Source organism: Gopherus flavomarginatus, chromosome 1, assembly GCF_025201925.1.
Source record: "Gopherus flavomarginatus isolate rGopFla2 chromosome 1, rGopFla2.mat.asm, whole genome shotgun sequence".
In the NCBI taxonomy this organism is placed as follows: Eukaryota; Metazoa; Chordata; order Testudines; family Testudinidae; genus Gopherus; species Gopherus flavomarginatus.
Window position 1 is genome coordinate 98,929,623 of NC_066617.1, and position 14,422 is coordinate 98,944,044.

General features: G+C 52.4%; 1 protein-coding gene across 3 annotated transcripts in view; it reads right to left on the reverse strand.

Moving 5' to 3' along the window:
- SYNGR1 (synaptogyrin 1) overlaps positions 1–14,083 on the reverse strand; it is a 28,171-nt gene extending 14,088 nt beyond the window's left edge. For all 3 annotated transcript variants that reach the window (XR_007768474.1, XM_050917649.1, XM_050917659.1), the window contains exon 1: positions 13,919–14,083. Coding sequence is in view for 2 of the 3 variants with exons in the window: in XM_050917649.1 (XP_050773606.1) it covers positions 13,919–14,017 (99 nt within the window). In the remaining variant the exon portion in view is untranslated. The remainder of the gene's footprint in view (positions 1–13,918) is intronic.
- Between the last annotated feature and the right edge of the window lie 339 nt (positions 14,084–14,422).

Sequence of the window (14,422 nt, forward strand, 5' to 3'; positions counted from 1 at the left end):
AACTAAAACACCACCCATTCCCCTGTGGCACTTACAGGGTATAAGCACCATTTGAATTTTTGCTATCGCAATGGTCCAAGAAATCTAAGGCACTGTAGCGCTAGGGTGGGAATAAATTACTGGCCAGTTATGTCCAATCTGATACATAATCAGCCATCAGCAGGGCTGGAATTTGAGATCCAGAGCACAGGCCTCTGCTCCTTGACTGGAGTACCTGACAGCAATAGTAGGTTGTCATCTGCTGCATGGACCAGGTCCAGCACTAGAAGGAGATGAGATGCGCACTCTGCCAGTGCATTTCACAAATGTTTGCTGACAGCAGAGGAATGGCGAGACTCTGGAAATCTATGGTTCCAAGTTCTGTAGTGGAGTGTGCTCTAGTGGGCACAGACCCTTCTGCCCCATTCCCCTCAGACCTGACCCCCTTTGTCCATATCCCCTCCAGCCTGTCCCTGTATCAGCCCTATCTCTCTCTCCACCTTAGCCCAGGCATCTTGTCTCTTCTTAGTGTAAGGGGACTGTTGCCCCCTTACTAACATTCAGTAGGGGCGTCTGGTTGCTAGCTCCCAGCACTAAAAAGGGAGGGGTCAATGGGAGATCAGGAGCCTGAGACTGAGGGCTTGTCTACATCAGAAAGTTGCAGCGCTGGTGAGGGAGTTACAGCGCTGCAACTTAGGAGGTGTACACATCTGCAGGGCACCACCAGCGCTGCAACTCCCTGTTTGCAGCGCTGGCCGTACTCCCGTTTTGTCTCGGGTGTAGAGGATCCAGCGCTGGTGATCCAGCGCTGGTAATCAAGTATAGTCACTTACCAGCGCTTTTCTTGACCTCCGTGGAATAAGCAGGTATCCCAGCATACCTGAGGAAGCCTCCGGTAATCAAGCTGGTCTCCTTCCCCGGCTTGCTCTCGCGTTCCCCGAACCCCGAGCAAGCAGGTCTCCATCCCTGCGGTTTGCAGGGTGGTTCCGGGAACGCGAGAGCAAAACCGGGGAAGGAGACCAGCTTCGCCGCGGTTTGCTCTCACGTTCCGCGAACCACCCTGCAAACCGCAGGGAAGGAGACCTGCTTGCTCGGGGTTCGGGGAACGCGAGAGCAAAGCGGGGAAGGAGACCAGCTTCGCCGCGGTTTGCTCTCGCGTTCCCCGAACAAGCAGGTCTCCTTCCCTGCGGTTTGCAGGGTGGTTCGCGGAACGTGAGAGCAAACCGTGGCGAAGCTGGTCTCCTTTCCCGGTTTGCTCTCGTGTTCCCCGAACCCGAGCAAGCAGGTCTCCTTCCCTGCGGTTTGCAGGGTGGTTCGCGGAACGCGAGAGCAAACCGCGGCGAAGCTGGTCTCCTTTCCCGGTTTGCTCTCGCGTTCCCCGAACCCGAGCAAGCAGGTCTCCTTCCCTCCGGTTTGCAGGGTGGTTCGCGGAACGCGAGAGCAAACCGCGGCGAAGCTGGTCTCCTTTCCCGGTTTGCTCTCGCGTTCCCCGAACCCGAGCAAGCAGGTCTCCTTCCCTGCGGTTTGCAGGGTGGTTCGCGGAACGCGAGAGCAAACCGCGGCGAAGCTGGTCTCCTTTCCCGGTTTGCTCTCGCGTTCCCCGAACCCGAGCAAGCAGGTCTCCTTCCCTCCGGTTTGCAGGGTGGTTCGCGGAACGCGAGAGCAAACCGCGGCGAAGCTGGTCTCCTTTCCCGGTTGCTCTCGCGTTCCCCGAAACCCTTGAAGCCGCCCAACAGCGCTGCAGTGTGGCCACATCTAACACCACTTGCAGCGCTGGTTGCTGTAAGTGTGGCCACTCTGCAGCGCTGGCCCTATACAGCTGTACAAATACAGCTGTAACAACCAGCGCTGCAAAATTTTAGATGTAGACATGGCCTGACTGTCTCCAGGAACAATGTGGAGAGGCCAATGCTCCAGATCAGCCTGATTGACAGAGTGGGCAGGCTAATCAAGGAGTCACGAGGCCAGGGGGGGTCCCGAGTCCTCCGTGTGAGCTGGAATTGTCTGAGTCAGATGGAATGGGGCCGAGCTAAGGAGAGAGCAGGGACCCAAGCTAAGCTGCTGGGAGCAGAGCTGCAGCCCAAAAAGCCAGAGCGCAGCCCAGAGAGAGCAGACCTGCCCTGGGAGCAGAGCTGCAGCAACCAGAGCCAGAGGGGCCAGACAAGCAGCCCAGGAAGCAAATTAGAGCTGAGAGCAGAGTCACAGAAGCAGCCTGCAGAGCAGACCTGCCCTGGGAGCAGAGCTGTAGCAACTGGAGCCAGAGAGGCCAGAGAAGCAGCCCAAGGAGCTGAAGGCAGAGCAGCAGCAGCAGCAGCTGTGCTGAGGCAGAGTGGAGCTGGAGCTGGAGCTGGGCTGGAGCAGTCTGGAGCTGGGTGCGGTGAGCAGCTGGGGAAAACAAGGGGGACCCTGGGCAGTGGGCCCAGCACAGGAAGACAGCTCAGCCAAGAGGCCCTGCAGGCCAGATTTGGAGGGGGATTGTAACCCTGACAGGGCGGGGGTGACACTGAGAAGGGTCCTGCCACTCAGAGCCTGAGAGCATGTGGCCACCCGCCAGAGCAAGTGTCCAACCCGCAGCGTCCCTGCAGCACAGCCAGGGCCTGAGGAGAAGGCCTGGGACCTACAAGGAACAGACTGTGAACTGCCCTGACATTCCAGAGACACTGTTTGTGATGTTCCCTGCCACAGAGCAGGGTGAAGTGTTTCCTTCAACCTTTTCCATTTTTTCCTTATTCTTTTTTTAAATTGTTAATTAAATACCTTGTATTTGCTTTAAATTGTATGATGTGATCACTGGGTCAGGGAGGTGCGCAGTGCAAAGAGAGTACCCTGGAGTGAGAACACCTTAGCCCCTGTCCTGGGTGACCACAGCAGGGCTGGGGGTCAAGCCCCCAGGAGTCCTGGGCCCAGCCTTGTTAGGGTTACGAGGACTCTGCCAGACAGGAGAGTGGAAGGGGAGTCCTCAAGGGCAGGGAGGCCTCTGGGTAAAGGAAGTGGGAGCGAGGACTCAGATCCTTTCACTAGCCCACTTCGCCGGGGTAGTGCAGAAGCCAGGAAAGTTCCCCACAATAGCGGGACCATTCCCACGCTTACATTAGTCTCTCTTCTTTCCTGATCCTAGGCCAGGTCACCTTGCCCAGCCAGTCCTGGCCTCTTCCCCACAGCTCGTCTACTCTCAGTCCTCCCCTTCCCAACACATAAGCGCCCAGTCTCTCACCCATCTGCCTGCCCATGTTCCCCACCAGCTCCTACTCCCAGTCTCCTTGCCCAGCCAGTCTTAGTTTTCCCCTCACCTCTCGTCTCCATGTTCCAGTCCCAGTCTCCTATGAAGCTCCTTTTCCTAACCTACTCCTTCTATTGGCCCCTCCCCACATGACAGGCTCTTGTCATGGCCGCCCAGAGGGGAGAGTAAGTGGGGAAATTTGCCCCAGCCCCCATGAGAGTTTTTCAGGGTCCCTGGAGTGGGGTCCTTCACTTGCTCCGGGGGCCCCGGAAAACTATCATGGGGCCCGGGCCCCCAGAGCTTCTTCTGCTCTGGGTCTTCGGAGGCAGGGGGTCCTTCCGCCACTGCCGAATTACCACCAAAGACCCAGCACTTTGGCAGCGGGTCCCACTTTGGTGGTAATTTGGCAGCGGGGGGGCCCCGCTGCAGGTCTTCGGGGCACTTCGGCGGCAGGTCCCAGTGTGGAAGGAGTCCCCTGGCACCGAATTACCGCCGAAGTGGGGGCCCCCCGCCGAAGACCCCAGGCCCCCTGAATCCTCTGGGCAGCCCTGCTCTGTACTCCATTCAGGTCCCTTCTCCCTCCTCATTGCCTGGGCACCAGCAGGAGTCGCATTCAGAGTACAGGAGCCAGTCTCCCTGCTCTCCCTTCCTGTACCCCAGGGGTCAGCAACCTTTCAGAAGTGCTGTGCCGAGTCTTCATTTATTCACTCTAATTTAAGGTTTTGCGTGCCGGTAATACATTTTAACATTTTTAGAAGGTCTCTTTCTCTAAGTCTATAATATATAATTAAACTATTGTTGTATGTAAAGTAAATAAGGTTTCAAAATGTTTAATTTAAAATTAAATTTAAAATGCAGAGCCCCCTGGACCTGTGGCCAGGACCCACGCAGCGTAAGTGCCACTGAAAATCAGCTCGTGTGCTGCCTTCGGCACCCGTGCTGTAGGTTACCTATCCTTGCTGTACCCAATGCCACAGTGAGCTGTAGCAGCCAAGAGAAGCGATTTCAGGGAAAGTCCTGCTCAGTTCCTCCAGCCTTGGACTCGTGCATGTTCACCCCAACCCTCTTCCCCAGCCCTGAGCTCCCTCCCACACCCCTCATCCCCAGATCCAGCCAGAGCCGTCATCCGCCCACACCCCAACCCTCTGCCCTAGCCTTGAGCCCTGTCCCACCCCCCAGAGCCCTCACCCCCAACCAGAACCCTCATCTCCCCACCCCACCCCCAACATTGTGCAATATAGGGAAATTGTTAAATGCTTACTGTTTCCAGTCCATTTTTACATTATTTTAAATATATATATATATATTTATATTTAAAATAATGTAAAAATGGACTGGAAACAGCAAGCATTTAACATTAATATTTCCTTTTTATAATGAAATCAGGGCTTCAGGGGAAGGGGAGAAAGCAGGCAGTGTGACAGCCTTGTTACAGCAGGCACGCACACACACACACACACACACACACAAGGCAGGTGTGGGGAGGAGGCGGGACTTGGACCCATTCTGGGGACCACCAAAAATTATACAAACCTGCCGCCCCTGCACTGGATGGTGACTAACTCTGCTTGCTGGTGCTGGGATGCCGCGCCATTGCTGCACCAATTCTCTGCCCCCTTACAGGCACTGTGCACTGCTGCAGGAATAGCTAGGGACCAGTCCCTGCACTCCTGTCTGGCTCTGACACAACCTGCTCCCACCCCTCACAGCATGCTTGCATAAAGACCAAGCAGAATCTAGTGCTTGTCCAGCACTTGTTCAGTTAAACCCATGGGCCCTAATTCTCTTCTCACATCAGGGGTTCTCAAACTGGGGGTCATGACCCCTTATGGGGTCACAAGGTTATTACTTGGGGGGTTGTGAGCTGTCAGCCTCCACCCTAAACCCCGCTTTGCATCCAGCATTTATAAGAGTGTTAAATATAAAAAAAGGTGGTTTTAATTTATAAGGAGGGGTCGCACTCATAGGCTTGCTATGTGAAAGGGGTCACCAGTACAAAAGTTTGAGAACCACTGGCATAACCCTAGCGACTGCTCTAGAGTTATGTTGGAAGTACACTGGCATGCAAGGGGGTTTTAAAACAAGCAAAGGCATTTGGACAGGCAAACTCAGAGGTTCCGATCGTCCTCTTCACCCCCTCTACAGTGGACTCGCTGCACCACCTGCAGCCAGTTCTCCTCTTAGACACCCACAAACTATTACTATGCACCCCTACCCCCGTATCAGAGTGCAGTAACGAAGGAGCAACTGTCAGAATGGCCAGAGGAGATCAAATGAACACTGGCGTGTTGAAGGGGGAAACCCGGGAGCTGAATCGCATGCTGTGCAGAGCATGTGTGTTGTGTGCCTGTGGCAGGGGAGAGGGGGCAGGGTCCGCCTGGGGGAAGGGAAGGCAGCTTCCTTCCTGAAAGACATTTTCCTCCTTGAATTGAAGAAGCTGATTTTAAACAGCAGCAGAGGGAGGAACCACACTCTGGGAAGCAGAAATTCCCTCTGCTTGAGGCGTTGCTTTTCCCTCCGCCCCAACACTGCAGGCTGAGCCATGTAGCCGGCATAGCAGAACCCCTGAGTGTCATGTGATGCTTCCATCATGCTGCCCATTTTCAGCAGTGCATTAAGCCCTCCTGAGCATCATATGATGCATGCAGAACACTGCCTGCCTTCAGCAGTGCATTAGAATTTAATGACTACCCCATGAGGAATCTGTCACGCTGACTCCACTCCAGAGATTTCCAAGATTGCCCTACCATGGGGTTGTCTGCCATGCTTCCTGCCCTAGCTAACTTCCCATAACTGCCTGCAGTAACAAGGCTGTCACACTGCCTGCTTTCTCCCCTTCCCCTGAAGCCCTGATTTCATTATAAAAAGGAAATATTTTAGTGACATACTATTCCTCATGAGGCTTATAATCAAATCCTGCTCAGACAGAACAAAGCAAAAACCTCTCCTGCACTTGATATTGGTAGTGATCCAAAATAAATAAATAAATCAAGCTAGGCTAGCAAACAGAAGCAGAAGAAAGACCACTCTGCAACCTGCTAGAGATTATCCAGCTTTTATTTTCATCCAGGCATCCACAACTAGAGTTCCTGGAAGGCTTTGCAGAGTCCAGCACAGATACATTTCCTTCTGTGTCTACTTTGATTCAGGTAGTTTTGAAGAAAGCATATATTTAGTTTCTTTGGTAAATGTCTGCGACAGGTGCTGGACCGACAGGTCTGGCAGCTAAAGGCCTCTGTTTACCCACACAGCCAGGTACTGTGCAGGCAGCCAAAACTTCCTAGATGCCACCAGTGTTCCCTCTAATTTTTCCTACCCACATGCGGAATGAATTTTGTTATGTGAGGCAGGGCTGGATTGGGGCCAGGAGAGGGGTGCCTCTCCCCTGGCCACGGCAGGTCTGTGGCTGGGCTAGGTTGAAGCCGGGGAAAGGAATCTCTTCCCACCGCAGCCCTAAGCACCTGCACCATGCTTAATAAGCTGCTGCACGGCCCCGCAGCTTACAGGGAATTTAGGATGTCACCCTCCCGGTGTGACTGAGCCCTGACCAGGAGGGTCACCTCTGTGCAGGACAGTCATCTGCATGACCCGTTACTTATTCGGTTGCTCTGCTGAGACAGTCAGATGGGGGGGGTGGGGGTGGGGGGAGGGGACATGGACAGCAATCCCAGTAGGAATTGAACAAAACCCACTAGCTCACTTCATCCTATCAGTAGCCAGATAACAGCTTTTAGTCATTGCTGATCTGGGGCTGACCTGGAGCAGGTGATATAGGGGCGGAAGGCTCTGGAACCCTAATTCCCCCAGCTGGTTCCCACCGTATGACCTGAAATGGCGTGACTGAGCTGGCCCACTTTGCTACACAGTGCTGAGGTGCTGATCCCTAGTATTAAACCTTTTACATCCTGTAGGAGTAGCGTTCAAAAGGGCTACGTAACCGAAGAAAGCACCCTCTCTCCACCATCGTTCTGTTCCTCTCCCTCCTTGGCAACTCAGCCCAGTTTCCACTGGAGTGCTCCTCCCACACTCGACAACAGACAGAGACAGAAAAGATGCACTGCATCACCTAGGTCTGGTTACTGCACCCAACAATACATTTTCTAGTGCTTTGTACAGGCCATCTTATATGTTCCAAGCACTGGGGCTTCTATCACATCTCCTTTGGAGAATAAGGATGAGATTTTCAAAACTGTCCAAGGGATCTGGATTAAAAATTATAGGGAATTGTTCATCTAGATTCCCATAGGCAGCTTTGAGAAGCTCAGCCTAATCCAATGGATCCCCCTACCAAACATTCTTTCTGATCTTCAGGCTAAACAATCTTCTTAATTTCATCCCTTTACTCCTAGAACCACCCTAAAACGTTCCTCTCTAACGTTGATGTCAATGCCCTTCAAATGCTTCCAGAGGGTTATTCTATTCCCTTTGGTTGTTGTTCAACCTAGCAACTGTACACATATTTAAATCATTTTATCTTTCCTCATAAAGACACTGGAGGGCTTAATGATCTGTGTGATTTCTCTTCTCTCAACACCCCCTAATTCATCAATATCTTTCTAGTAATGAAATTCTCAGACTGAATACAGTATGTCAGGTGCAGTAGTGCAACATTTGTAGAGAACAATTATCTATGGACTCCATGATGTAACTGATGTCTCTGCATACATGCCTTAAAGAAAAAAAAATTACACTGGCCCTGTTTGCTGCCATCTCCTATTGCAGGTTCATGTTTAATTTACAATCCACTGTCACCCCTAGGTCCCTCTGCATTATTGCTTCCCAGTGGTCTCTCTCCCATTTTGGATTATTTTTCCATCAGTATATTAGCCTGTATTTTTCCAAGATGAATCTAATTTTATTACTTTTTGCTTATGTTTCTAACTGCTCTTGGTTCCTTTGTGTTACTTCTCCTTCCTCACCAGGGTTCACAACTCTGCCCAATTTAGTATCATCTACAAATGTCAGTAACACGATGCTTACTGCCACTCTCAGATCATTACTGAAATGTTAAACAGAACTCGACTTAACAACAGTCCCTGCTGTAACCCACCTGGCATCTCCCCCAGATAAATCTAGTGTTATGTATCGTTATTCTTTGGTTATTGTGGTCTGTTAGCCAGTTCTCAGTTTGCTTGACAGCATCCCTGCCCAAGCCCATTTGAATTATTGTTGTGAGTAAGGCTTCATGAAATACCGCACCCACTGCTTTAATTAAATCCAAATACATTTTATATACACTGCTGAGCTCCCTTCAGCGGCCTATCTGAAGGCAGCCAGTAAGCAGGCGTTGTGGGTGTGGTGAAATCACGTGAACAAGATGAGGTAGCTACCACTCACAGCACTCAGTGCTATTTCTGGCAGAAACCAAAGGGAAGAAACAAGGCTGAACAAATATGGAAACTTCTGAATGCCGCTCTGCTACCAGTGTGAGACTGGGAACTCACTACAGGGAAGCAGTGTGTACAGGAGCCCAGCTTTGAATCCCCTTGTCATCCATTGGAAAGGTGAGGGAGTAAGTCCCTCTCAGAAAGACTCAATAGCCTGAAGTAAGTGGAGGCACCACCAATGGAAACGTCTAGGCTGAATTCAGCAGTGACATACATGGGCTGAAAATTACAGCCAGTTTCTGACCAACATACACCTAAGTAGTAACAGGGTCATCTGCAATGATTTAGCAGTCAGTGTGTGCAAGATGAGTGTAACTTCCACACCTAGCCCCGCGGGTGGGATGGTGGAAGATAAAGGGAATAGCAGAGAAAGCCCCTAATAGGGGTGTAAAAGAAAGCTGCTTCTCTATTCTCACACACACCATCCTCAATACCTTCAGGGACATTCAGGTCCTAGTAGAAGTGGGTATAGCTGCCCTGACTTACAGTACCACGCACCAGGGACTGGATCTGCTCCCCAAAAACCAAATCAGTGTAAATTTCACTGCTTCACTATTTACACCCATTACTTGACTAACCTGTACTCCGAGTGCAGTTTACGTCCTCATTTAAATTCCCACTGGACTTGGCCCCAACATTTAGCAGCCCTGTAAGTGCAGGGGCTTGGCGAGAGTATGATGTGGTGCACAGGGCACTCAATTAGGCACCTGGAGGTTTAGGTTCTATCCCACCTCTACCATTGACCTGCTGTGTGACCTTGGGCAACTTATTTCCCCTCTCTGGGCTGTAGTCGCTGTGTCTGTTTTGCATATTTAGGTTATGGCTACACCTGCAGCTGTACAGCGCTGCTGTGGGAGCGCTCCTGCAGCAACGCTTTGAAGTGCGAGTGTGGTCGCGGCGCCAGCGCTGGGAGAGAGCTCTCCCAGCACTGCAGGTATTCCACCTCCCCATGGGGATTAGTTTACAGCGCTGGGAGTCACACTCCCAACGCTGGGGCACTGTTTACACTGGCGCTTTACAGCGCTGTAACTTGCTGCACTTAGGGGGATGTTTTTTCACACCCCTTAGCGAGAAAGTTGCAGTGCTGTAAAGGGCCAGTGCAGCCAAGGCCTTAGACTGTAAGCTCTTTGCTGCAGGGACTGTCTCTCACTATGTGTTTGTCGTGGGCCTAGCACAAAAGGGTCCTGATCTCAGTTTAGATAGAACCTCTAGGAGCTTCTGTAATTAAAAGAGATAAATGATAACAGCAACATGGAGTGAAAGAGGAGAGGGGATGGTAGGGGGCTGTTTTTATTATCCTATTATTATTTATTAGCTGATTCTTGAGCTCACATATAGCTGAAAGAAACTTTGCTTTCCTAGTCATATGGCAACATTTTATTCAAAGCTTTCACTGAGCAGCTGCTGTTTGAAATGCACAGAACCAAGCCACCTAACTGAACCTATTTCTAAAACAAAGAGACACTCCCAAGCTGTTTATGTTTTTTAAACTGAATGATGCTTCAATCTCTGGAATGAATAGCGCCCAGCAATCAGGAAACCCTGAACAATAAGTAACAAGACTTTTCTCAATTAAACACTTTATTTATTTGTGGTGTCAAAGCTAGATTTAAAAGTGGGCATGTCCAGGGTGGATTTGATTTAAATCAAATTGATTTAAATCATGAATTAAATCACTAGTCAGGAAGACTTGATTTAATCATGGATTTCTACATAAAAGTGTATTCTTGTTGGTTGTTAAAACCTTAATACATATTCTTCACAACTCGGAGATAGATGTATATTTCAATTTTAGAAGGTACATACTCTACATTTTAAGTGATTTATTTTGAAAACTTTTCAGATTAATTTTACAGCTATATCAGAAAATGAATGATTGTTTGGTTGTTTCATTTACCGGAGCTAATTGAAGCAGATATTTATGAAGTCATTGGGAGGTGAACTATCTCCAATTCAACAGGTTAATCACTAATATTTGGAGGATTTTCTTGCCATGCTGTTTTAGGAGAAGAGCATCATCAGACAGACATTTACACTGTTTTATTTAACTATTTCTCACCCCTATTTATTTATTTTAAAACATTTTTGCTGTTAACAAGCATGTTATCTCTGGAGACACAAATCCACAGTTTGAGAACTGCAAAACTAAGCATCTCTGATGTTATCTTCTAGACCAGAGGTGGGCAAACTACGGCCTGCGGGCCACATCCAGCCCACAGGACCATCCCACCCAGCCCTTGAGCTCCTGGCTGGGGAGACAAGCTCCTGGCCTCTCCCCTGCTGCCCTCCTCCCCCACAGCCAGCGCTCTGGGTGGCGGGGCTGGGAGCTCCTGCTGGGCAGCTCAATTGCAAGAGTCGCTGGCCTGCCCCAGTGCTCTAGACTGCATGGTGGCGTGGCTGGCTCCGGATGGGCGGCACAGCTGCCAGTCCTGGTGCTCTGAGCAGCATGGCAAGGGGGAAAGGAGCGGGGGGGGGGGGGAGATTGGATGGGTCAGGGATTTTGAGGGGGGCAGTCGGGTGGTGGGAAGTGAGATGGGGCAGATAGGGAGTGGGAGCCAGGCTGTCTGGGGAGGCACAGCCTTCCCTACCCAGTCCTCCGTAGAGTTTCGGAACCCCAATGCAGCCCTCAGGCAAAAAAGTTTGCCCACCCAGAGAGGCACTCTAGTGATACCAACCTCTCTACACTGGCCTAAGCCTCCTGTGTGTCAGACCCTATCACCAGGCGCTCATCTTCTTCTCAACGTTAAACAACATACGCCATCTTCTACAACCTACCCGAGTCCTTGTGCCTCATCCTTTAAAGGTGTGTACTGCACTCATCAAAATTAGATTGCATGCCCTATGGGGCAGGGGCCAGGCAGAGGTGCTGGAACAATTTTTATAGAGGGGGTGCTGAGAGCCATTGAACCAAACTGTAAACCGTGGATATGATGGAAACCACTTCAAGCTAGGGGGTGAAGTAGCACTCCCCGCACCTCTAGTTCCAGCACCTATGGGGCCAGGTGTTACTCTGTGATGGTAAAGTGCCAGGCATACCTCTGGTGCTTCACAATAAACACTAATAATACACAGCATATCATTACAAATGCTTTGGGTTAGCTTGTGAACTCAAGGCTCTGGCTCCGCAGCATTGGGGTAGAGGTGCTAAAGAGGGGGTAAAATGGGCCAATAGGAACAGGTGAGAAGAAAATGAAGTAAGGGGGAGAAAAAGGTGCACACCCCTTTTCTCCCCATGACTATCAAGCAGGCTGTCCCTGTTGGGATGCTGACCCCGAGGTACCGCCAATGTTCTGCAGTGGGACATTTGTTTCTATAGCTAAGTGAAGGGCTGTAATGCACTGCATAGGGTCAGTCCCATTCCATCCTCTGTCAAGGTCAAGGAGACAGAGCTGGGGTTGTGGGGAAACGCAGGGCATCTAAGGGAATGCTAAACCCAGGGTAGTCTGCCATGGCTGGGCAGTCATTATGAAACAAGTATGAGAGTTCATGGAGGAGCCGCCAGAGTACAAGATACAATGGAGCAGAAAGAAGCACACAGGAGAGACCATCTCTTGTTCTCTTTCCCTCCTGGCTTTGGGAAGCCAGAACTCTGCCTGCAGTGTTAGAGTGAAGTCGTGGTATTACCAAAAAGGGAGAGGAAATTCTGTCCTAGAGATTAGGGATGGAAAAATCCTTTTAGGTCACATCATAGAATTATAGAATATTAGGATTGGAAGGGACCTCAGGAGATCATCTAGTCCAACCCTCTGCCCAAAGCAGGAGCAATCCCCAAATGGCCCCCTCAAGTATTTAACTCACAACCCTGGGTTTAGCAGACCAATGCTCAAACCACTGAGCTATCCCTTCCCCCCCCATGTCCATCATCCTTGGCTGGAACACTCTCTGCTGCTTTCCCCAAACCAGGTGATGGCTGGATGCATCCAACACCTCATAATGGATTTCCGTAGCAGCCTTACACCAGGAGATTTACTGAACTCCCCGTCCCCTAGTAACAACCATGCTATACTGTACCATACATAGGCCCAGTCTGACAGACCAACTGACCACATTAATCATATCCCCAGAGATCTCAGGGTGCAGCCAGGCTTTGCAGCCAGGCTGAAGGGGCATCTTCCTTGACAGAAATGGACTGGGCCACTTTGGTCACACCAGCAGACGGAGCACCTCCTTTGCACCGGCAGAGCTTGGTCTGGCTATAGGATGTTAGTGCCAGCAACAGCCTGGCCAGTCCAATCAACCCATGTCCCCCACTCCTCTTATCTGCCCTTTCCTTTCCATTTTTTCCACATACATTTAAAAAAACAAAAACAAACAAACAGGGAGCTGCTTTGGGGCACCTCAGGCTCCTGCTTGTCCACCTTAGTGTGTGTGTGACTCTCCCTCTTCATACTCTCCTCCTCCCACTGCCCCCCTCTCACCCCCTTCTTAATGCAATCTCTCTCTCCAGCTCTGTTTGCAGCTCGCTCCCTTAATCCCCGTGACCTTCCCGCACAGAGCTACGGCCATGGGATCAGTGTTACAAGATGAGAGACCCTCCTCCCCCCACCGCAGCAAGGAAAAGAGGCCGAAAAGCCCCTCCCCCTCCCCCACGGATCCACAACACATCGCGGAGTGGGAAAGAAAACACGGGAGCCGGGCGGGCGAGAAAGAACAAAACGCTTCCCCCTCCCCCCGCCCCGTAATCTCGTACAAGCCCCCCCGCGTCCCCAGCAGCAAGCAGAGCAGACAGAATTAGACTGGCTGGCGAGGCAGAGAGATTGTCGTGCAGAATCATCATCTCCGCACCCCCCCGCAGACACCAGTGTTTCCAGGTCCCCGCTTGCAACAAAAACAAGCTCCTCCCTGAAAACGTCCCCACTACACTGACTGACCCGGGGGGGGGGGCGCCCCCAGTGCGCCAGATCCTACCCTGGGGAGGGGGCCCGCGCCCGGATGGGATCCCCCCGCGGGACTGTGTTTGGATCACGTTCAATCTTCCACCCTCCTCTCGCCCCCACCCCGCTGCAGAAACACCCCATCTCTGGGCAGGGGGGGAGGGGGAGGACATGCGCGACCAGCACCGGAGCCGCCACCTGAGCCGGGGATCCCAGCAGAGCGGCCGCCTCTCGCTGGGCAGAGGTGACTTTGCAGCCCCAGTTCCCGCTTCGCCCGCGCTGAGGCCGGGCCCGCCGGTGTGGGGCAGGGGGATTGGGGCCCGGCAGGTGTGTGGTGGGGGGAGCGCCCCCCCCAGCGCAGGGCACGCGGCTCATTGCGGAGCGCGGCCGGGGAAGGGCGCCCCCCCAGCCCGGCCCGCGCCTGCCCCCAGGGATCGGCCCCCGCCTCGCGCCCTTACCCAGGAGAGCACCCGCAGGACGGTGTGAGGCTGCCGGAAGAAGGTCTGGGTGTCGAAGGCGCCCCCGGCTTTGCCCGCTCCATACGCGCCCCCTTCCATCCTCGGGGCGCCCCGAGCACGGCGCTGAGCCCCTGCGTGTGTCTGAGCCACTCCGAGCAGCTGGCCGGGGGGGTAAGGGAGGCAGCTGGGCGGGGGCGGGCGCTGGCGGGGGCTAGCTGTGCATGGCCGCGCTGTCGCGCCCCGCTCAGTCACCGCTGCCCGGCTGGAGAGAGACGGTCGCTCCGCTCCGGGGCAGGCGCTAGCGCAGGGGCCGCGCGCTCCCTCGCAGCAGCAGCAGCAGCAGCTGAGTGGCGGGAACGCGCTCCGAGCGAGTGCGGGCAGGAGAGCGTGAGCCCATCTGAACGCGAGCTGTGCGGACCACAATGAAACCCCGGCTGTTAGGTATTTTTAATGCAGTGCTCACTCAGGGCAATGAAGGGTGCTGCCTGTTTTATTTTTGTAGGG